The following is a 25,386-nucleotide window of genomic DNA, read 5'->3' as shown; positions in this document are numbered from 1 at the left end:
AAATATTATGCCTGAGCGGGAGCGCCGGCGGAGAGAGCAGACAGATATTGCTCACCTGGGTGTAATTTTGCTTAATTCACACAAGAGACAAGCTGAGAGTTTACTGTTTGAAAGAGGGGAAGCAATAGCTAAATCTCCTATTTGCAAAAATGATTACATTATCGTAAATGAAAATGCTGTTCTATTAGGCGCTCAAAGAGCCTATACATTCACAAGAAGTCTTTTAATAAAAAGTTACCTGAAGTTTCAGAGCAACTTAAAAAGCCGTAAGTGTGGGGAAGGTACTTAGTGTGACGTGGCTGTCTTCTGGAAGGGTAATTATTGGCTCTTTGCTCGCCTATGTAAAACATTCTTCTTTTCTAAATGCGTTCTCGGCCACTTTACGACAGGGTTTTTTTTTCTTTTACATAAAAAGTGCTCGCTGTCAATCACGGGGATTTCAGATTTCTTTCCTACGGTGATTGACGGCCTTTTTAGATTTACAAGTTGACAAGTTAAAGGGTTCGTGGTGTAATTACACCCATCTCGCGTTCTGTGGCTTTCAATTTAAATGTCCTTTTAAAAAGGGAGAGGCTCTCCTACCTGAAGAGTGGGGAGTAGCCGTCTTGGGGTGTCAAGGAATATCTCTTCCATTAGCCTGAGGACCCATCTCAATTAAAATAAATGGCCCTCGAGCGCCATTTCGCTGTTATTCTGAATGTGGGGCGATGGGGGTGGTTTACCAGCGCCCAGTGCGTCTTTGTCTTGGCAGGCGGGTGTGCAAAGATCTCTGACGAAAATTAGATACCTGTTCATTCACTTCATTCATTTGTCCGATGTGAGCCTTTGAACTAAGTGTACTTCTGTTTGACTGGCTATTAGGCTACTGACCAAATACCTAATAAATGCTAAATGCAAATCTGTGCCCATGAGCGGCTGTCCCCCGACCTAGTATGCCTGGAAGGCAGGGTGTGTGCATAGTATTGTTCGTAGTGCGGCTGTAGTGGGCAGTGGTGGTGTCAGACCTGACCTCTGCTTCGTGCCACGCGCTCCTTGATAGTTGGTTGTTGGTGTCTTGTTCTTGCAAACAGTTGAAACCGAGGCCTGGCAGAGCCGTGCACTCCTGAATCTTTGGACGCTGAGACCGAGGCCTGGCAGACCTATGCATGGCAGACAGGCCCTGGCGCTCTAGCCTTTCACCATGTCAAGCGCTAAGGCCTATTCGTACCGCCTGCCAGATCTCTTCCTCCTTTGGAGGGTGATGCCCATGTTATGTTAGGAGTGTGTTTCGTTATATTGTGTATGTTATATTGTGTGTGTTATCTTATGTTGTGTTATATGTTGCTGGCACTTGTATAGCAATGTCCCACTGCTCTTGGTGCAAGTGGGTTGTCGGGATGTGCATTGCTGCAGCTTTTTGGGCAGTGTAGAAGGCGCGGGCTGGAGGTATGGCATAGATTGGGAGGGACATGGTCCAGAGGCAGGTGAAGGGGAATGGTTTGTAATGGCACACAGGTAGGGAATATATTAAACATCTTCAAAGGAATAGTGTTAGAGTTGTTCGGTAAAATGTCTGAATGTTGTATTGAGAGTAGCAGCACCTTACCAGGTGCTTTGGCTTCGGTGCTATCAAAGCTGTGTCCTTTACAGAGCCTGCAGTAGTGGGGGCTGCATGGCTCAGGTGAAAAGGCCTGAGCAAATACAATTTTACGTAAAGATAGACACCTTGTTTTATAGGATCTCGACAGTACACTAAGCAGGAAGTTCAGAGCAATAGGTGCCAGCCAATGGCACCTCAGAGTGAGATCGTGCCCAGGAGCTATGGCAGATTCAAGTATTGAGGGTGGAGGGATATTGAACAGAGTTTGAGGAGCTGACCGCACAGCTGTTGTTGTTATGGGTGCCAGAGCAACTGCTAGACCTTTGGGAGTAATAGTGAGCTCATCACTATGAGAGCAGGTCTGTAGTGTGGAGTGGGGGTAAATGGTGCAGTTGGCAATAGACAGGATTTTAGGTTTCCTTTTTTGGGCAGGTTACTGTGTATGGTGTGAAGGTGTCATGAGATAGTGTTCCAAAGCTTAGTGTGGTATGGCCATGTGGTACGATGATGCTGATCAAATGGTGAAGTTGAGAAGGACTTGGACAAATGTAGTTTGAAATAACTCATGCTCAAGTTCATCTACTGCTCTTTGTTTACTGTAGCGTGCTTTGAAACCAATGTGGGCACATGTTTGGAATCTAACGTGAGGCAGGTAGCACACAGGCTTTTATTAGTTTCTTCCCAGGTTTGGTAGCAGTCTGGCTGTTGACTTTTGGACTTGTATGTAAAATAGGAAGACTGGAAATCCAGAGCAGAGTTGATGAGTTAGTCCAGGCCTGATACACTAAGTAGACACATCATCTGCTGGCTAGTTAGAGGACTTAGCGAGCATACCTCAGTGCCCCTTTCTGGCCTGAAAGTTAAGTGGGTATCGAACCATGGTAGAGCCCTCCCGGAGAAGGATGGACTTGAAATATTCACTGCTCCTGGAGGAGCACCCCGTAATGCCCTGAGGGGCTTTTGTATTGGCACACCTTTTATGTCTGTGGTGGCCACCAAAACAGACAGGGGTACCACCAACGTAGTGAAGGAGGTGTGGGGGGCTGCTGGAGTGCAGCAGCTGCCCCCTAAAGAGTGTTTTTCAAAGTACTGATCCCATTTGGGGTCAAGAAATCCATGACCCACAGGGATTTTCATTAATATTTTAAAGCACTCCATAGGCTAGAGCTTTTTTTCTATAGCTCGGAGTGCTGTGTTTTTAGGGGATGATTTTATGGATACAGTTGTTGTGGCCTGGAAATGTCTAAAGGAAATTCATGTACTAAAGTGCTTTCTAGGGGCTAAGTCTATGGTTGCATGTCAATGTAGTCAAAATGTGATGCTCTCTAGGAGTTGTTTTTATGATTGCACTTTCATGGTTCAAACGTCTACAGAAAGCACACAGACACATGTTTTGTTCATTTTAAAATGCTTTATTATTAAAATAATGTTGACAATGATTATCAAAGTGCAAGTGCTTTTTATTAACATTAATAAGTGAATTCACTCATGATTTTTATTATTGGTGATTGGATTTAAGTACAAAATGATGTTTTTTAACATGCAGTTTGCTGATCTTTAACCTTTGATCTTGCCTATAGGCTTACTGTAAATGTTTGCATGACCCCTTTGGGGGGCAGAGTTGATCATGCAATGCCATCTGTGTTTTTTTACATCTACCAATGTATATATTAGTAAATTATTGGGTAGTATTTAGTAGTGTGTGTGTGTGTGTGTGTGTGTGTGTGTGTAATAAATGTACTTCTCCTTTTTCTAAAAAACAAGTACTGATTGGACAATCATTCACTGAGTGTTATTATTCCATGACAGTGAATGGTGATTACTAGCCCACACCATCTCCTATGTGTAGGCCTTGGACTGCTCTGCATGGCTACTCTGAGAGAGTCAAGCACTACAGCGGGGTGCTTTGTTCCCAATAAGGAGAATGGTCAACCAATTACTTGAGCAGGCCACACAACAAATAACCCAATTTCCTACAGCAACACACTATGATTTGAAAATTTAAGAACTGACCTATTGGTACATATGTTGGCTATCAAAATGACGTCTAGTATTTTGCAGCCAGTACATAGTATATCTGCTGTTGGCGCTGGGAATTTCACAAACTGGCCTCATATTTTAAAAAGTTTCCTTGTGGTAGGGCTCTATCCCACTGAGATCCTGAAAGGGAGGGTTGTGTTTGCTCGGTTCTCTTGATTGTATTTACAACCCACCAGAATCAAATTTCACCAGTTGCTCTGACCCTAAAAGACATTAGGGGAAGGCTATTCAGTGAATATATGACGTTACAACGCATGCAATTACAACACATGCTTTTACAACGCAGTCTTTACTTCACAGCTACTATTACATTGCATGATTTTACAACGCATGCCATTGCAATGCATTTTTTTAATTCCCATTACTACGCATACCATTGCAACGCATACCATTACAACTCCTATTACTTTTAGGGCAACAGTAGGGTAAGTGTTGTATAGTGTAGGGGTAAATATTACTATTCCCACTCCAGTGAGTGCAATAATAGGGAAAGTGTTGGATAGTGTAGGCCGTAGGGGTAAAAAATACTATACCCATCTACCCCAAATCCCATACCAACTATAATACTAAAACAATCTCCATTACTTACTTAACGCACAAGAAGGCGAAAGCAGAAATCTATCATATGCTGAGAAAGGGCCCAAACAACTACATGAAAAGCCACATTTGGAAGTCTTTTCACCCGTTCCCAACCAAACCAACTTATCAAATCAAGTTGTGGAAACTAAGGAACAAGTAATCGTGAAAACATCCCTCACAAAGCGAGAACGGAAACGTCTGAGGAAAGCAAGGAAAAGCAAATCAAACAAAGTCACTTTACCACCACAATTGACATCCACTCAGGAAAGACAAGATAAAGGAGTTGCAAGTAACAGCGGCACAGCTAGTACGCCCAATGACAATATTCTGACAATAAAAGAGGCTGCCGCCTCAAAAAACAATGATGCACAAAAAAAAGGAAAATTCGTCAATAAGTAAAATATATGACATAGTCAAACCCTCGGTTAAGAAGGAACAAAACAACATAAAGAGCAAAGAAACTGTAAAAACTGATACAATTCACACTTCACAGGTACAAAAGAAAAAGACAGGTGTAGTTTGTATGCAGGACACAGCACTTAAGAGGGAAAGGAGCTACACAAGCGCAGTCAACAATGAAGCCAAAATCAATCTACAGTCTCAGGGGTTAAGAGAGCCCATTGAAAGCATACAACAAGATCAAGTCAAACACATCCATCATGTCCAATTCAACCGCTATGCCGTAATAGAAGCATCAAAAGGGTTCCCGATTGACTACACTAAAACTCAATCGCTAACCACTCAAGGACAGATAGAATTGGTCCCACATTATAAATCGAGGGGAGCCCATGATATACTGAATCGAAGTGCCATAATGAGGTTACTAAAACATTTACCTGCCTTGAAACACATCACGTCTAGGGATCTGGAAAGAATAGAATTCAAACCCAACCCAAACCGAATAGGGCCTGAAATAACAACAGCCACCTGGACAAATTACTCCGTCACTAAACAGATCATGAGGCACAAGGAGGTATTCGCTTCTTGGGGTATAGAATTTAAAAAGGTGGAACCTCCTCGTTATCTGAGCCCCCTACGACACTCATATCGTATAGAGGGCGTACTAAAAGGAGCAAAAGGTCCTGAGAATCTGGGCCAAATAAAGGATGAAGCTCAAGCTACAAGACAAATCATGATTACATCTCACACTCAGAAATAGCTAAGAAAGAGGACAACCAGTACTGGAGATCCCTAATTACACAACAAGGAGCAGCATGAATAAAAACAACCCATAAAAACCCAAAAATATTGCAGGACTGTAAAATCTGCTCCTGGAATGTGAACGGTCTAGCATCAAAAATAGAGGAGAACGACTTTACTGACTTCCTCCTACAGTACGACATACTGCTATTGCAAGAAACCTGGCAGATAACACACACTCCAATTGTAGGCTATAAAGAACATCATCTTCCAGCAAAAAAGGAGTCAGCACGCGGAAGAGCAAAAGGCGGCCTATCGATTTACATCTCAACAGATATACCATGGGTAGAAGAAAACATCGATTTAGACTCCTGCTGGTTGCAATGTATTACACTCACAGTCTCCATTACTTGCACGTTGCTAATCTCGAACATCTATATGCATCCAGCTCATAAGCATAAGGGGAGAGACATCCAACAATTGGTTCCCGCCATCAAAACCCTAAAGCTAAGTTACCCACATGCCCATATAATATTGTCCAGGGACTTCAATATGAACTTGATGCAAGCCCAAGAAAAATACCTACGCACCCCTATAAAGGTCAGGAATGGAAATACAACCAGACGTGACACTTCGGGCAAAAAATGCGCTGCATTATTGGATAAACAATCATTGTATACTTTAAATGGTCGAGGACCACAAGACACTTCGGCGGCTTTTACAAGAGTTATGGCAAAATCACGAGCAACTATCGATTTCACTCTAGTAGACCCAGACCTATTTCCCTTCATCACAAACTTTCAAATAATAGAAAGAGTAGATAGCGACCACTATCCTCAATCTTTTACATTAACCAACATTCGAGAAAAATCTCAGCCAACTAGTGCCCTCACCCAATTCACCCAATTGTATAATTTAAATCGATTAACATGGAACAATAATACAGTAGATGCAATTATGGAGCTCTGCTCGGCACAATTGGCTACTGACTCAAATCCATTAGGGATAGAGGCCTGGGAGTCACTTATCAATAGCCTGAATAGAATGTTTTCACATAGTCCTAGATACCAAAAATCCGCTAGGACAAATGGGTCTGTATGGTACACACATGCCCTAAGGAAAAAAAAAGACTACTAAATAAAGCTCTCTGACCACATTCAAACAAATGAAAAACGACTTAAAATAAGAGATTCGTGCGGCAAAACACACATATAATGAACAACTTTGGACAAAAATGCTCCATGTCAGCCGACAACAAAATTCAAAAGAGTTTTGGGCCCAAATCAACGTCTTATCAAATGGAAAAAACCGGCACCACAACTCTGAGATAACGGAGCACGCATGGAGAGCTCACATTGAAGCCACATTCAACACCCAGAAAGCCCTCGGGGCTATTTCCAAAAATGATACACTGAAGGCGAAACAGCTCAGCCCAAGTATCCGCAGAGACATCTCAGTTGGAGAGCATTGGATAGCTCAGACACCGAAATTAACCTCGAAGGCCTCAAATTGCAAGACTAGCAAAATGAATTTGAAAGCTCACAGTAACCTCCAAGTTGAACAACCTATAGGCACAATCCAGCGAGGTCCATCTGATACTCCAGAGTCAGATCAATCAATCCTTGATCTACTGATCACACAAAAACAAGTATTGAATGTTATAAAAAAAACAGAGGTCTGACGGGGCGCCGGGACCAAACGGCTTGCCCAGCGCTTATTTAAAAAAGATCCAGCATTTTGGTCGAAATATCTATCATTACTGTTCACTCGCATTTTGGAATCTCACACAATCCCAGATTCCTGGCGAGGAAGCATATTGCATCCAATATTTAAATCAGGAGCTCATTTAAATCCCTCAAATTATAGGCTCATAGTCCTCATTGACGTTGAGGAAAAAATCTACGCCGCAAATTTGCTGAAAGACCTAAAGGATTGGGTCGACAGTTCTAAACTGATCTCCAACACACAAACAGGCTTCCGAGCTGGAATGGGCACATTAACAAATATTTCTGCCGTTATGCTTTTGGCTAATCAAGCCATCGCAAACTCTAAAGTTCTGTATGTATGTTTTGTGGACCTCAAGGCAGCCTTCGACAAGGTCCCCAGACGAGCCCTGTGGGCCAAAATGGAATCTTGGGGAGTCCCAACTGACCTATTGAATGCAATAATTAACCTCTATTCAAAAGCATGGGTTCAAATAAAAATGGGAAACGGTCGAACCCTAACAAACAAAATCACCACTACCAACAGTTTAAAACAGGGGTGCGTTTTATCCCCCTGTCTATTCAATATATATACAGCTGACTTAGATGACAATCTACGTTCGACACTAGGCGACCCCCCAAAAATGGGGAACGTGAGAATAGTAAGCCTGCAATATGCCGACGACATTGTGCTGCTATCTCAAACCCCCCGGGGCCTCCAACGACTGATAAACCAATTAGCGTAATATACAGCTTCAAATCAACTAGACATAAACTTTAAAAAAACAAAGGTTATCTGTTTTTCAAGTCCACAAAAAAAGATACCAAAATTCACTTGGACTATTAGTAGTAACCGCTTGGACCAGGTGGGAACATATAAATACTTGGGAGTAGTTTTGTATCACCATCTTAACTATAAGCAATACATAGAACAGCGGAAAACAAAAGCAAAAGAGTTATTATTTGCATTTAAAATTTTACCAAAAAAACTCAGTGACAGTTCAACGACCCACCTATTAAAGGTTGTGGCAGAAAAATACCTACCTTCAATCTCGTATGGTTCAGAACTCTTAAACACAAAGGATGCCATAAGTCTGCACATCGCCCAAACGAGCCTCTTCAAAAGCCTATTTAAAATTCCGCGCTACATTTCTCAAGCCCGGATCAGACTAGAATTTGGGTTAAAAAAACAGATTTCGTCAAGACAAGGAGCGCTGTTAAAATACTATTGGAGAATGCGGGCAGCAGTGGAAGAGTCCCTGGCACACTGCTGCTGGCTAGAGGTTGAAAGGCAATCCGGTTGAGCAACTCAGTTTACACATTTTTAAAGCAATCTATGGAAGATTTAAAGCTAGAGGAAGCTTGGCACACAACGTTATCCTACTCAGAGTTCAAACGAATAGTCAATACAACGACCAATCAAATATCTCAAGAAAAAGACAAAGCCTCATTGACCATGAAAATCAATGCATGGATTGTGCTGCCAACATACAAAAAGTTAAAGCCGCAACCATATTTGTCAGAACATTTTGCAATTCGCATGAAGCAGCAACTTACATTACTGAGACTGGGAGTTTATCCAACCAAAGACCTAACCCCAAAATGGGAATACACTTGGCCATCAATGGACTGCCGCCTTTGTGGACAAGGAGACAAATCCTTGCTCCACCTACTTTGTATTTGTCCGGCATTATTAACCATACGGAAAGAACTTTTACGGCCAATAATGAAAATACAACAAATAAGGCCCTGTAGATCTGCCGTAATAAAATGTTTGGGAGGCTCGACAGTACAATTGGCATGCAAAGCAATAAAGTTTTTGGGTCTAGCTGCTAACGAACTAGAAAAGAGAGACAGAGAATATGAATCGGCTAAGCACGCAAAGTGATAAATTGTATTTAATCAGCCTGCAGCTCACACAAGAACTATGTAGCCTGAAGCCTGTCTCCCTATTACAAGACTGAAGTAACCAGTTGTACCCTGTTTTAAGAGAAAAAAGTTTTTATTATACATTTTAACGAGAATTCATTAATTAATCTGCATCTTGCTTATGGATTTTAATGTGTTTTAGCGGTAAGCTGCTCTTTTATGATTTAAACCAAATCAAAATAAAAGTAATTTTTCAACTCAACTCCATTACTTACTTTATAATGCGTCGTAATGGCATGCGTTGTAATGGCATGCGTTGTAGTGACATGCATTGTAATGGCATGCATTGTAATGGTATGCGATGTAAAGGCAGTTGCGTTGTAACAGTTGCGTTGTAAAGGTAGGTCGTTGTAATGACTGCGTTGTAATGGCTGTTTCCCCTATTCAGCATCTCTTTGAGAGGAAAGAGGAAATTCAGTAAATAATGTTTTCTAATTTCCTGACAGTGAAAGAAGTGTATTAAGTTGCAGGGGTTTACAATGCACCATCTGTACCTGCTTGCATTTGAAGTAGTCCCAGACATAAATCTACTTATTTTTTGTTTCTCAGAAAGGCCTAACGTCAAACTGGCAGGGGTCGAATGGGTTGTGACAGTAGAATAATTTTTAAAAGTATATGGTGAACTACCCTTGTAAGGAGTTTAGCTAGGCAAGTTGGCATGGCATGTTAAAGACGTGCCTTTCATTGTCAAAGTCAGTAGTGTTGAGTGATTTCATGAGTAGAGATTTTATGTAGATTGTTTTAGATATACAGTGGACTCACTTGTTACCTACCTAGGTGCCATAAAGAGGGAGGTCTGAAGCCATGACACAGGGATGGGTGAGACGCACTACCAAGTTAAAAAGAGAACAAGAATTTGTAGTGGATGCCGTCTTGATTGCTCTGACTACAATTGTAGTGCAGTGATATCAAGGAAGCATATGGGGGTTTTAACTGAGTGCAAAGTAGACATTGATCAATTATAAAGTTGGCAGTAAGGTTATTGGGGTTTCATGTAGCGCTTTAGTGGATGTTGGTATTTTTCCCAGTGAATGCTCAGAAAGATTTCACCAGGTTTAGTGAGGGTGTTTTTCATTAGTGCATGTCAGAGTGTTTATGCATGGGTGTATGCATGTGTTCCTTAGGTCATCATTGAGCTTGAAAACTGTGTTCCATGCAATTGGTAATGTGTTTAATGTCTGTATGTAGCAGACTTTTCTGCTTTGTCCACTGCTGCTCGATAATGTTGTGGGTGGTGTGTAGTGAGTTCACCAATACCGCTTTAGTTCTCAGTTTCTTGCTCAATGTTTTTGGAGCTTCGCGTTAGATCTTCTTACATTGCTCTTCATTAGTAGTTGTTTGGCAGGCTGTAAAAAGGGGCAAGGATATTATGACTTCGTTGTCACTGTTTCAAGAGACCAAAGACGGAGAGTGTGAAGGCTGGGAGAGTTTTAAGGGAAGTATTCAGTCAAGGACGGATAGCATACTAGAACATGAGTTGGGTTAAAGGCGATGTAGAATGTTGAGTGTAAAAAAATGTAGCATGCTCCACTTGTTCTTCAGATAGAGCAGGGACTTTCATTCCTGATCCTATTAATTCAGCCTCATTCAGATACAAAACTGTCACAATGTAAGCACGTGAACTAACACTGATTATCTATGTTTTTTGCAGCTCTGAATGAACCCACAATTGACTATGGATTCCAGAGGCTGCAAAAGGTGATCCCCAGACACCCCGGCGATCCTGAACGATTGCCAAAGGTCAGAAATACTTTCCATATCTCATGTTATTGCCAATCAATTTTACGTTTTATGCTGTTAAGGAAGTGTATCCTGCAAATCCATTGCAAAACGTAGCATTGACTGTCTTTGCCCACAGAAAACCTAATGGTGTGGAAATGCATCTTCAGTCCATAAGCATGTGTCAAAGTCAAAGTCAAAAACAGCTTTATTCGATTTTGATGATAAAATCATAAAAGCACAGTAACATTTTTACAGGTATGCATATTAATCATTAGTCATACGATAAGTAAAATTGATTAAATTTAAAACTGATACGGTAAAAAGTACAATAAAAGGTTTGTTCCATTTTTTCTTATTGGTCTATGATCAGACTTGCATTCTTCTTCAGGGAGGGTAAGGCAAGGAGGAGCCTGACCCCATAACATGCGGACAGCTGTGGGGCTGATCCATCTCTCAACACCTTATGTTCAATTACGGTTCCAGCGCCTGCATTGCTCCTTTTGTGGATGTGAGTTGCAAGAATGTAGATGCATTGGACAAAGGTTTTGGAGAACCTTTCATCCTGTGCACATCGAATGGACAGGGTGGGAGCTAGTAGTGAAGAGGGGGGGGGGGTCGCACTCAGTGGATATGTAACATTGGGTTACAATCTGTCAATGGGTTCTGTGATATCTATAAACAGTATAATATCTCCACGTGGGTGCAAGCTCCCTGGAACACCATTTTGTCATATGATTAATAAATCCAAATATAGGCCTATTCGACGCAATATTTTCTACATAACCCTGGTTCTGGTTTTAAAAAAACAATTCAAATTAACCAAATTAAAAACCTCAGTGAATTAAACCCTTTTTAATAGCCTAAGTAAAGATAAAGTGATGCCTCTAACTGGCTTAGCGCACATAGTGCTAATTTGACAATGTGCCTTTGAGGAATTGTAAAACAGACAATCTTTCTATCATGCAGTGCAGGGGCTAAGAGGTTGTTAATTTTCCAGTTCGCTGGAGAAGGATTCCTGAATACTACTGCCTTTTACAAGGCTTATTTTAGTTGAAAACCTTCAATTTTTGGAGATTTTTTGTTTCACTCATCGTTTTATAGCATCTTTTTACTATCGGAAATAAGTTTTGCTTTTTTCCTTTGGAGTTTCTTCTCTGTCTCTACAGCCACCATGCCAGATCTCTTTAATAAATGCCTTTCATGTGGAGGAAATAAGTCCTGCAATGGAAAACACGATGTATGTGTCATCTGCCTTCTGGATTCAAAGTCCATCACAAAGCGCAAGATATGCTTTGAGGTGCCATATGGGCACCTCAGGGACAAGAATGTAGTTTGCTTTAGGGTGAATCAGGGAGAAGTAGGCCATTTAGCTTTGCCGTTAAGCCCAATATTGCTTTCACAACGGGCATGTCCACTCACAAAGTTATTCTCTTAAGTGCGACCGACTACTATGGCAATATGGGCCTTTTGAGGCCCAAAAATATTTTTGCTTTTAGTCTGTGTTTTTTTCTAGATTGATGAAGCATAGAAGATTCCTCAGGAGTAAAGTTTTTGAAACACCTTCGCAAAACAAGACCAATATTGGCAATGCCAAAAGGCTGGCGGCCAACGCAAGACCTGTTGGTTTTTGCCAATGCTTGTTATTGCACCTGGCTCGTGAGATGCCTAAAGCTGTATGTAGGCCAGGCCTACAAAAAGGAAGTGAGGAAAGATGTCAGAATTGCAGATTCAGAAAGAGAGAGAGAGAGCGGAAAAGTTACCAGATGGAGGAAACATGTAGAGATAGACTAAAGGGGAGAGCATTTCGTGATGCGGGACTGCCAGTTCGGTCCACTGCAGGCCACGGAATGGAAGGCGGCTTTCAGCCAGGAATTCTGAGGCGGTGTGCGCCTTCTGAATCGCCAAGTGAAACCGAAGTCTAAGTAAGAGAGCTTACAGTGGAGGAACCCTGAAGCAACCCTTGACGCATCGATCCTTCCCCCTCCTGGCGCATCCGTCCTCCCCCCTCTCCAGCCCGGCAGGACGCGTCCGGCCCACACCGAGGGAGGATGTTTGTAGTCACAGTTCATCGGTTACCATTAGCCTCATGCTGAATATTTAAACACAGAACAATTTGAAGACATCACGAAAGGAGACAGTGGCTGCACTTTCATTCGGAACAGCCAGGCCTCATCTAATAATAATTTAGTAAATCAGCCATTTAGTGGCTCGCTTGCGCTCAGTGATTGTGCCCGATAATATCCTGCATAACTGCAGACAGCCAAATCCCATTCCGCCCCAGGCCACGGGTCCCCCAGGGATAGCAGAGCACGGTTACTTCCCCAAACTCCCCCTTCCCCTCTTCTACCTCAAGAGGGGAGCGTCAAAGTACATTTACTAACGATTTATCCTTCTCACGGCAAAATAAAACAAGCCTTGGCAAGGCCTATGGGCCTGGGCTTGGCTGCCAGCCTTTTGGATTTGTCAGCGGGTGTTTGCCATGCTTGTTAGGTCGCGAGTGCCAGTCAGCTTTTAGGAGGTCGTAGGCGAAAGGATCTTGAATACAGTACCACAAACCTACATTTGGCTTAAAGCTCGCCTATTGCTTACGATTGGATCGCTTTATTGTCATTTTCATTCGCTTGCTTCTTACTTGATGTCTTGCTTTCCTCTTTTTGGCACTTCTTTTTTTTCTTTCTGATGCTGCAAAAACCAACAGGTGAACAATGCAAGGCCTATTGAGTTTGCCAATGCTTGCAATACAGTGTTATTGTTGTGTGAGCTGCCAGGCCCTCTCCAATACTAAAAATAAAATTGGGAAAAAAAGCAAAAATATTTTTGTTTCAAAAACACATTACAATAGTAGTCCCTTGCACTGAAGGAAACTACTTTACATGCATAATTGCGCTCCTTGTGAAAGAGCAGAATGCTGTCACTCACAGTGAAATTAGCCAAAGGCAAGAGTGGGCTGGCCAACGGGGCAGAAGAAAAATTTGACTTACACAACAGGAGAAGATGAGGGCTGCCTAAAAGTAAGTAAATACATTTTAGATATAATTTTCTTAAAATCAAAAGCTCTCAGCTTATGCCAGACACATGCAATCATTTGTATAAAATATATATATACAGTTGCAGAGGTGCTTTGGGTCAACCCTTTACATCCATTGGTCTGTTCAGCTATCATTTACATTTTGCTACTGCCCACCACAGCATACAACATAGAGCAAAACGCTACTCCTCACAATATGAAGAACAAGCATTTACAATGCAACTGTCTTGCCTTCGGAAAAGTTAGAGCTATTGGCATTGTAAATGACAAACTTTATATCTATGTGTTGGTTTTGAAAACAGATAAATAAATGGCATTGCCATTTACAATCCCAATAGCTTAATCTCTCGCAAATACGAGACCTATTGCATTTGTACCACACCCAAACACACACAGCCACACACACAGAGCCACACACACACAGAGCCACACACACACACACACAGAGCCACACACACACACACACACACAGAGCCACACACACACACACACAGAGCCACACACACACACACACACACAGAGCCACACACACAGAGCCACACAAACACACACACACAGCCACACACACAGAGCCACACACACAGAGAGACACACACACAGCCACACACACAACCACACACACAACCACACACACACAGCCACACAGAGCCACACACACTCACACACACAGCCATACACACACACAGCCACACACACACACACACAGCCACACACACACACACACAGAGCCACACACATACACACACACACACACAGAGCCACACATACACAGAGTGCCACACGCACACAGAGCGCCACACACACACACACACACACAGAGCGCCACACACACAGAGCGCCACACACACAGAGCGCCACACACACACACAGAGCGCCACACACACACACAGAGCGCCACACACACAGAGCGCCACACACACACACACAGAGCGCCACACACACACAGAGCGCCACACACACACAGAGCGCCACATACACACACACAGAGCACCACACACACACACAGCACCACACACACACAGGGCGCCACACACACACACACACACACACAGAGCGCCACACACACACAGAGCGCCACACACACACACACAGATCGCACCACACACACACACACACACACAGAGCGCCACACACTCACACACAGAGCGCCACACACACAGAGCGCCACTCACACACACACAGAGCGCCACACACACACACCCCCAGAGCGCCACACACACACACAGAGCGCCACACACCCCTAAACCACCCCACCCTATTCAAACACCTCACAATGGCAGGAAACACAGCGTGAAGTTATGTATTCATTTCAAATTGTGGGAGACAACTGCTTTTAGATTACACCCCCCCCCCACCAAGGAATGTAAGAAATTACAGACGCTTCTTGCAACGATACCCTGAAATAATCAATATTATAGGCACGTTATAAAACCCCGTAGAGACACTGGACCTACTGCCACCACCGCAAGTGCATTTATTAACCTGTGAAAATAGCCGCATTAGTGGTTAAGGAAGCACTATCACAGCACTCATTAAAAGGGGGTGTGATACGAACTACCGAAGCTTAGGTTAGTTAGACACATTAAATGCACTGCAAGACATGAGCAAGGGGGCGAATGCTTCTATCCAAACTAACCGGCATCCCCGCATAGGCCAAACCACGTTTTAATGGTAAAATGAAACAAACCACAAGGAGATGGGCACAGTGAGGGAGTGGGGCCAAGATGATAATGAAGATCCGCGAGGGCTCGACAGTGGAAGACCAAGGGCATGCTGTGACAGCTGTGGCGGGTTCACTGGACTGCGGCTGCTCCAGGTGCGGGATGGGCGGTACCTGCAAGAGTCTACACAATGGTTACAAGTCACCTCCCCCACCCACAGCGGTAGGTTTAGCGCCCCCCTATTGGCTTAAACCGTGGAACAGTTCCAGGATTAACAATGCTAATTACCCGTACAAGTTGCACAGGCTAAGGGTTCTACCTGGCATCGAGTAAGCAGACCACTCTGTCGATCAAATAAAACGCCAATTATTGCCCGCTCACACTATCAACAACGCCTAATAGCGGGCTCAGATAGTTGACGTTTAAAGTTGCGGGCATTCGTACGGGGTCGCAATGCAACCCATGCAAGCAATCAGGAACCCGGTGGGGGCAGGGGAGGTGGAGAGGAAAACTGGCCTCACCCATAAACACAATTTATTGCGCTTAAGTCACAAATGACCCCAGTAAGCCAGAAAACCAAGACACCTACCGTCCATATCTCGAAAAACCTTCATCCTTCATATCTCATCTTTCTCCTTCCGCGGGCGCTACCGCCCGGATCTCTGGATCCGCTTATCTCCTACTCCTCTTTCCCTTTTAGTCGCTCCTTATCTCTAGGTTAAAGTACAATCGTTTTTAGCTTTCATTCACCTTCATGTAGATGTCATAACCTTCTGGACTCCACCCACCCCCTTCCTAAGTTTCTGACATACCAGGCTTAAAGCAATTAAAAATATCAGCGGATCGCCATGGACACGCAACCAAATATAAGAATGTGCCTCTCCCAAACTTAAAAAAAAAAATTCTACCCAACCACGTGCTCCGGCCGGGACGGCGGGGTGTGCTCCAGCCCGCCGGCACCCAGGGATCCCTGCTTGCGGGACGACTACCTGCGGCGAGGCTCAGGAGGAGCCCCGGGGCGCAGCCGGGGGTAGAGGCGCGGCTTGGGGCTGCACGGAGTCGGCGGTCAGCATGAAATAGGACACTGAGGGGGGCAAGAAAGAGGCGCCGTCCTGCTGCTGGGGGGGGGGGGAGCGGGGACTCAGGCTCCCTGCCTGCCCGTGCTCCGGCCGGAGTGGCGGGGTGTGCTCCAGCCCGTGAGAGAACACCGGAGGACTAGCAAGGTACATCTTTGAAAATCAAACGATGGGATCCCTCTGTCCCGGTACACCTATCAGCCAGCCATTTCAGGGTACATTTCTGGTGAATGCTAAGGAATCCAGGCGCTACGGTATCTCCCTCCCCTGCCTTTCGCAAGAATGGCTTGTCCTGACTGTCACCTTAACCCCTACAAATACATCGAAACCCCAAATGTATGGCTGCAACCAGTTTCCAGGACCTGCCATCCTTCTCCCTAGCACATATATGTTGCACCCTGTACAGATCTGCACGTCCTCATAGGCCTGCGTGCTCTCACCCCTTAGGCAGTTCATCCACCACTTTCCGCATGCCCAGTATCTCCATCAACCCCCCTTTCTCCTTGCCTCCATTACCTGGATCCCGTGGCAGCAGCTTCCTCCTCGCGCCGCTATGAAGACCTGGGATCGCAGGCCTGGGACGGGTCCCCGGCCTCTCCTGGCTCTGCCGCCTACCGATGCCCTTCTGAAAGGCCGCGTCCTCACGCGTGACCCGGGGAGTCCGTAGGCCACAGGTCCCCGGCCTTTCCTGTGTCGATGCGCCCTGACGGGGGCGGGGTGGTCACAAGCGCGGGGTCTCCGGGGTTAAGGTGAGGGGAGTCGAAGGAGAAGTCTGTGGTTTTTGGTCCCCGTCGAAGCGGGGTAGGAGGGGGGGGCCGAAGCCCCCAGGACACGGAAATTGAAACAGATATAAAACCTCAGAAATTACATAGTTTTCCCCAAAATGGTAAAAAACAAAACGCGCTCGCCATCGCCGGAAGGCAAGAGAGGAGCGCTCCACACCACCATGTTTCTCCGAGGTGAAACAGAAATGCCTCGGAAAAACACCCCTTCATTTTCGGCCTGGGGGGCGTGTTTTTCTTTCTCTTCTCTTCCCATTGGCTGGAATGTAAAATTCCAGCCAATGGGAAAAGGAGAGAAAGAACATAAAAAACCACGCCCCTCAATCCGAAAAAGACGGGGCTTAAATGGACAGACGCCCCTCTTCTCCAATGGCTGGCCTCTGTTTAGGAAGCCAGCCAATGGAGAAGAGGGGCGGGTTCAAACCCCACTCTGTAAAACATAAGACCTCGCCAGCGAGACTGCGCAAGCGCAGCCTGCGCAGACCGAGACCTAAAAAGCACACATGGACCCGTGACCAAGGTGATGCTTTGCCGAAATGCATCTGGTAGTTTTGCTACGGAATACATTGCACTACACTTCACTAGCGCTGAAGCGTGCATGCCTATTCCTCATTTTTTTCATACTGCCAGGAGGAGTGGTTTGGGTATATTTTTGTATCCCTCACTCGAGCACGCCCCATCACATTGAGATTACGAGAGAGCTTATGAGGAAAGGGTTCCAGCACGGCACACAAATCACCTAGAATGTAAACTCCATGATGTGGCATTGTGTACATTTATTGAATTAATAGCTTTGTGGTGGTAATGATATGTCTCAACGCGGCTTGATCACGGGAACTCTTTAATCAATGATGCAACTAGAACTTGGACCTCTACCTAATGTGGCGTCATGGTTCATCACCCTTTGATACAAAACCAAATCGAGTTCTGGTCTGGGGTCAGCCCACTTTCAAAGAACTGGAAACCTTCAAATTTGTGTAGGAGGTGCCCACAGGGATCGACTGATGAAATGTCTCAACTTAAACAAATCGTTGACAATACATGTAACTCTGCAGTTTTCCATGTAGTCCTAATCCTGACAACTGGACTTCTTCAACCTTAGACTTCAGGAACATTAACAAATCCTGAAAGAGGCTAACCAGTTCCTGTAAGAGGCCCCTGAGGGAAGCCCTGTATTTCTGATTACCGTTGAAGGGAGCCAAAATGGCAGGGCTGTCTCATGTGCCAAAAACATGGCATGCAGCATGCAACAAAATGTCTTATATGCAAATAAATAAGAGCAAAGGAACATTTGACCACAACTGGTTGGTTTTGCTTTTTTGTCGTTTTTTGGGTTTCTGCAATCAAAGGGAATCTCCTGGGAATGGTAGGATTCGAATAGAATCTCAATCTCTCGTATATTGAGAACTTTTGTAAGCTCTTTGGGACAGGTCTGATATGAATGTCACATTTCAATTCAAATGTCAAGTGGTTTGCTTGATTCTGGATCTCGTAGCAGCAATTTTTCCAAAGTCCTGTATAGAAGAGTTTGCAGTGGTCAAGCTGGGAAGGGACCACAACAAGTAGGAAAGATATTTTTGGGGATAATTGCAAGAATGGGGTGGGGGGTAGCACAGAGCTGGCAAAGATTGTGGAAAGCATTCTTTATGGTTGCGTTTATGTGGTGAGAGAAGGAGAAGTCATTGTCTTGTAAAGGAACACGATCAGGTTACAAACCTCCCGGAATGTTTTTCTGGTGATAGGACCACAAGGCCCACAATTGGGGTCATTATATCATGGCAAAGCCAGTTGCGCTAGATCCATTCTTGAACCTAATTCAGGTTGTTTGTCACTTGATTTGATTTCTCCGATCCCTCCATCAGTTTGAGATATATGCAGTGGGTCGTTTACCTACCTTGGTGACAAATGTGCTAGACTTTGAAAATGTTAGTGAATGTGTGTATTCTAGATATGGGGGATATTAAGTGAAAACAGACACCTGGGAGATCTTTCCATTGATAATGAGTGTAATGATACCCATCTCCTTTGTTAGGCATTCTATTTTCTGGAAGAAAGTGAAGCAAACTAGGGGTTTCCTATCCCCTACCACAATCATTAAAAGATAATCAAGCAGTATTGGGTGGTAAATATGTTTGAATGCCTGGTTATTTCTCTGATCACCAGAGAAGACGCCAATGAGCTATGCTATTTCTCTGTTCACCCTAGACGAGGCTCAGGAGCTGGTCACATAGTGGTTTATGGGCAGTGGGACAAGGACTATTGTCCTTCACAGCATCTGCCTCTCCTGAACCGCTTCTTTTAAAACACTTGATCAAATTAACACCTCTCATCACTCTGCTACTGCCCAGAAAACAATAAGTGAGCAACCACAAATAAAAGCCACTTCTAATAGGCAGTAAACCATCTACGCTCAATACAAGCTCAAATTTGGGGGGTCATTAAGATGGCGGAAGGATTGTCACCGCCAGGCCAGCCGTCGGTGGCAGTCCTTCCGCCATCACACAGCATATTCCCACCGCCGAATGAGGATGGCGGTGGGAATCCCACAATGTCCCCGGTGGACGGAAAGTCCGTCCGCCACAGTTCCACAAGGTGGTCCTTTTCTGCCTGCCTAGCGGAACCAAAACACAGGCCAGCATTGCGGCGGTGCCTTGCAGGCACCACTGTAGGGATTTGGAAATTCCTTTCCGCCTGTCTTTTTCGCGGCGGTCATCCCACTAACGTGCGGTCTCAGCCCCACAACGATGGCAGGCAGACACGTAATGAGCCCCTAAGTCCTTCATTTTTAACAGGTGTATTAATTTATTTGTTTACCTTGTAGACTGTAACTGAAATTACCTGCAGCTCTTCATAAGCACTAACAGCAGCTCTTCCAGGGTTTTAAGTTCATTTTTCAATGACAGATTCTCTTGTGCTTCCCGCATTCACGTAGTTATAGTACAGTGCATATGATTCTTATTTTCTAAAGTAAAACTCAAGCAAGCCAGTTACTGTGCCATGTTTCTATGTCAGAAGGCAATTCATTGTTAAGGCTTAAAAACATAAGGTTGGTACAAGTAGAATCACTGGTATATCCAAGGAGGAAGGAGTCCAGTTCCCACCATTAGATTTTCTAAAATATTTTAACTGGAGTAGACTTACGTAGGGGTGGGTCTCGTGTATGTGGCTTTCCCTATAGGTTGCATTTGTGTCTACCAAAAGGTGAGTACTTGGTTTGCCATCCCAGCCCCATGGATAGGCTATTGATGTGACTTCTGGAGTGGCTACTTTGTATATTCTCTGGGGTTTGTCCTGGTTAGGCACCTCATGAGAGGCCATTGACATGCTTCCCATCCATGAGTGGTTTCTTGTTTCTCCCTATGGCCAGGTCTTTGACCAGCCTCTCCGAGCATGAATCATTGGTGAGATTCTTCTTGGGTTGCCAATGATGTACCTTCTCAGAGGTGTTGCCACATTATTTGTGTTATGCGAAACATCCGGCTTAGTTTGAGACATAGGACCACCTCCAATTATGGAAAATTCAGACAAATGTTGAAAACCTGGTTCTTTAAGCAAGCTTTTTAATAAGTATCCTGAGCCATGGGTAGAGGATTTAGCCTTACGGCTAGAGCCATCGACCTCGAAGCTGGGGAACCGGGTTCGAGTCTCGGCAACGACGCTCAACATCCTGCGATTCTGGGTAAATCACTTAATTTCCCCGTGCCTAACAAAAATGAATGTGTCCATCTGTATCGAAACTGGTGCTCATGTAAAGCGCTCTGATACCTGATGTCTCGGGTCTGGTTTGTGCTATATAAAACTCTTTAAAAAAATGTTAAAATGCTGATTGAGTTGCCTAGCGCCAAGATACCCGTTAGGTGAAAATGTGCTCTATAAGCTGCAGTAACATAACATAAGACATCAAGCAGCCGTGTGTGGGCAACATCAAAAATAGCTGACTGGAGTCGCATGGCACAACAACTGACTGCTGTGTAATGACAAGATTTGAGGTGGCGCGTCAGGAAGTCTAATGTCACAGTCACTGTTACACCTTGGGTGACAAGAGGAACATTACTTAATTTAGGCATACAGACAACAAGCCACGTACGAAACAAGCTACGCCTAAATTGCTACCAGGGCATTAGATCTGCCAATGATCAGTACAAAAGCTGCCTTCTGGCCTGTAACTTGCACCACTTAGTGGATTATGTTGGGTTATGTTAAGAGTGCCCATTTTCATTTTGTGATGTGCGTACATATTTACAGGTAGGCACCAGAACCAGAAATTGAAAGCAAAAAAACTACTATGTAAACTCAAGGATAACGTGGTGAACAGGAGTAAATACTGTTCCTGCATGTCTGTGATGTGCACACAATAGTAGTCACTCTTGCACAACTTTAATGTGGACGCAACGATAACACAGGAATTGTAATTGATATTGCTCTATGTTTGTGCTATGTGCACAGGTGTAGGGGATATATTTCTGACAAGCTAATCATGTTGATTAATTATGTACTGCATAGGTTCAATTCATAGATAGCCACATTTGTTAAGCGTATTCCACTATTTTAAGGGCGGACGTAACATTGCATTAGATTGTAGTAGTATCTTATAGTATTCAAAACATAATTTGAACCTCCACCAATTCATTTACAAACAAAAGGAGACCCACCTCTGTCTTGGAAAAGGTGGGAAGAAGCATTTACTACGTATATGTTTGGAACTGAGAAAGATAAAATGTCTATTGACAGAAAGAAGAGTGTACATCTTCACTCCTTGAGACCTAAAGGGCAGGATGTATGTAGGAATTTGCTAAGGATAACACCAAAAGAAGGCAGAGGAGAAATCAATGATGTTGATGAGGCAATAATGAGACTGGAGCGAGCATTACCTTAGAAAAACACAAGTTTTATACCAGAAAGCCCAAAAAGAATATGAATTGTTTGATGATTTTATAAATGCCCACTGTCCTTGAATCTTTTGGTAATATGACCAATGATATCATGTGTGATCAAATAATTTTGAATATGCGAAGTAAGAAGATGCTAGAACATTAATGGGTATTAGGAGACCCTACATTACGACAAACCATTACTACAGCTAAGGCTATAGAACAATCATAGTTGTGGTTCAAATAAGTCACTGTCGAAGAAGTATGTAATGTAACTAATCGATCATCAGCAGAAAAATCAAATTAAAAAAAGAATGAAACTAAATGTTGCGAGTGTGGAAGTTATACTCATGTTGTAGCCTTCAAAAATTGTTCTATCATAGGAAAAGAAAGTAAGAATTGTTGTGAAACAGGACACTTCGAAAACGTTTGCAGGGATTACTAGAAATTCCAGATGCAGAGTGTGTTATGTAACAGAAAGTAATGAGAACAAAAGACCTGAGAGTATTGTTAACAATGGATGTCTTATAGAGAAAGGCTTTCTATTATATGTGAATGACAAAAATAAACATAAAGTGTCCAAGAAAACGCCACCCAAGGAACATTCTAAGAGCCAACTTAAAATACTAGGACAAGACTTGACTTTGATGTTAAATTCAGGGTGGACATAGATCAATTACTACACAGAAATTCATAGATAGTTAAGAATATAATTTAGCTGTCAGGACTAGAGGAATCTGACATAAGCCCTGAATAATTTGAAGGATACATGATAGATATAATAGGGTTCTATAGGGACACCATATTATTTAAGAACAGAAAACTACAAAAACTATTACTACGAGACATACTAGGCCAACTCAAACGTGATAGTATTATTGTGAACATAGAATCACCTGAGTGGGTATCTCTAATTGTCCTGGTAAAAAAGGCTGCCAATTTGTTCAGGCTTCGGGCTGGGTGAAATACACGTAAATAGCTTTTGTATAAATATGGAAAATTTTAACAAAATGAAGTGTAATTATGCGAAATGCAAAACTGGCATTTGGTCCACTTTAGACACAAGGATCCATTTTGTCCTAAAAATAAAGTGCAAAAAAACACGAGCCAACAGCCATCTGTGTACTGTCGTTCGCGTTGTTCCCTAAAATTTGCTGACTTTTTTTTTTACAGGAAATGGTGTCCTGGGTTGCCTGTGTTCCGATTCAGGGGGGACCTTTCTTGTCAATTCAGACTTGATTGTTCCCATGAGGAGCAGGGTCAAGGCTGATTTGCATATGGCTGGGTCCAAACGGATTTCGCATTGTGAGCAAAAGAACAATGGGTTGGACTGCTACCCCAAGCTATTGCTAGTGGTTAGCCTTATTGCAAGCAGCCTCCCATCACATTTTGCGTGTTTCATGTGCCACCCTAAGTGACACTGGTATTCCTAGATGTGGGTCCCATGCTTACTGTGCCAAAGTAACCATGCGGTACCCGGCTGATGAGCCCATTATTAGATTGCTTGCGTTTCAGTTCAAGGAGGCCCTAGCTTGGCAGTTCGGGCTGGACTGTTCCCAAGATGAGCAGGGCCAATACTGATTTGCATATGGATGGGTCCAAACAGAGGTAGCATGTTGAGCAAAAGACTGATGCTCTGAGCTATTGCCAGTGATTAGACTTGATGCAAGCAGCCTCCCATCATCATTGATGTATTTAAAGCATCTATGTAACACTTCAAGCAGTGAATTCACAACAGAAGAAAAATTCCACACCAATTTAGAAAAATAGAGTAAAAGTTAATCAATTAGTTGACACCAAGCAACAAAAATCCAATCAGTAGATCCAGAGATGTGCAATTTTAAAGATTTCAGGAGAGTAAAGCGCCTAAAAGCACAAAGTGCCACTCATAGCTATCTGGTCTTGCGAGACCAGGTAAAAGTCACAAGTCCAGGCTGGCCGCAGTGAAGTGCTAGTGTGATACAGGGACCAGGCTAGTCCCGTTGAAAGAGTTGCCTTCAAATGAATTTCAGAGCGGAGAGGTCCTTTAGTGATGGGTGGGGCCGCGAGGAGCAGGGAGAGTGTTCGGATGGTCGTCGATGTAGCACGAAGAGGAGGCTTGGCATTGTGTGCAGTCATCCCTGTAGTGTGAAAATCCTGTAGGGCATCATGGACGGACAGGACTGGCGATTCCCATTGGTGGCCACTGTGAGCTGTTGATGTAGTAGTGTGAAGCGCAGATCTTGTGCTGATGGGCTTCGTTGGCGGTCACTGTGGCACGAAGAGTCATGTTCACTGGAACTTCGCAGTGGTGGGCGGCAAGATTTTGGCGCAAACAGGCCCTTTCACGTTCAGCCCAAAACTTCAGGAGAGCTCAACCGAGGCCACACCTAGGGTCCAGGACCCGAGGGGCACCACTTGGGTCCCAAGAACTCACTCCAGCAGAGGCCAGCATGGCTCAGGTAGGTCCAGTTGCAGGTCCAGGCAGTAAGTCAGCTGTGCAGTTGTAGGGAGCCTCTGGAGCTCGGTATGTCCCTGTAACTCAAAACATGTGGTCAGCTAGCTGACCCTTGGAGTCACTACAGCCTGGGATGAAGGTTGCAGGTACAGTATTCCTACTCTGGAGCAGGGCAGGGCAGTAGGCAGCAAAGAAGCAGAGTAGCAGGACATGCCCACTTTGAAGTAGGAGACGTTTCTAGAGGATTCCCTTTGAAGTCCTTGAAATTCCTGCCTCCCCTTCCCTGGCTCCAAGCTGGCTTTGTGAACAATGCATTGGTGATAAGTCCTTTGTGTTCAGGCAGGGCACAGACTATTCCGATGCAAGTGGGGCTGTGCCCACCTCTGCCCCCACCATACTGCCAGTTGATGGCCCATCCAGGCACACCAAATCCCTCTTTTGTATGGCTGTCTGAAAGAATAAACAAAGTCCAACTGTCAACTACACCCAGGAACAGGGCGCCGGCACCAAATAGTTAGGTCAGGAAATTTTCTAAAAGTGGCATTTTCAAAATTGTAACTTAAAATCTGACTTTACCATTAAAGAGGATTTTTAATTATAATTTCTCAGGCACCATACACAAAATGTTCACCTGTTCTCAATCAAAAGTTAGCACTTGAAAAAGTAATAACGCAACCCAATGTTATCCTATGGGAGAGGTAGGCCTCACTGTAGTGAAAAACAAATGTAAGAGTTTTTCACTACGAGGACATGTAAAACTTAAAAGTACATGTCCAACGTTGTAGATATACTGCACCCTGCCCTATGGGATGTCTTGGGATGACTTGTATGTATTAAAA

The 25,386-nt window shown here is 43.9% G+C and overlaps 1 protein-coding gene across 3 annotated transcripts in view; it reads left to right on the top strand.

Annotated features, from left to right (window-relative positions):
- The window catches only part of EBF1 (EBF transcription factor 1), a 799,867-nt gene that overhangs the window by 730,692 nt on the left and 43,789 nt on the right, over positions 1 to 25,386 (top strand). For all 3 annotated transcript variants that reach the window (XM_078653725.1, XM_078653724.1, XM_078653726.1), the window contains one exon: positions 10,622 to 10,710. In XM_078653725.1, coding sequence (XP_078509851.1) covers positions 10,622 to 10,710 — 89 coding nt within the window. The remainder of the gene's footprint in view (positions 1 to 10,621; positions 10,711 to 25,386) is intronic.

The sequence above is a fragment of the Lissotriton helveticus genome, chromosome 7 (assembly GCF_964261635.1).
Source record: "Lissotriton helveticus chromosome 7, aLisHel1.1, whole genome shotgun sequence".
In the NCBI taxonomy this organism is placed as follows: Eukaryota; Metazoa; Chordata; class Amphibia; order Caudata; family Salamandridae; genus Lissotriton; species Lissotriton helveticus.
This window is presented reverse-complemented; position numbering and strand designations above follow the sequence as displayed.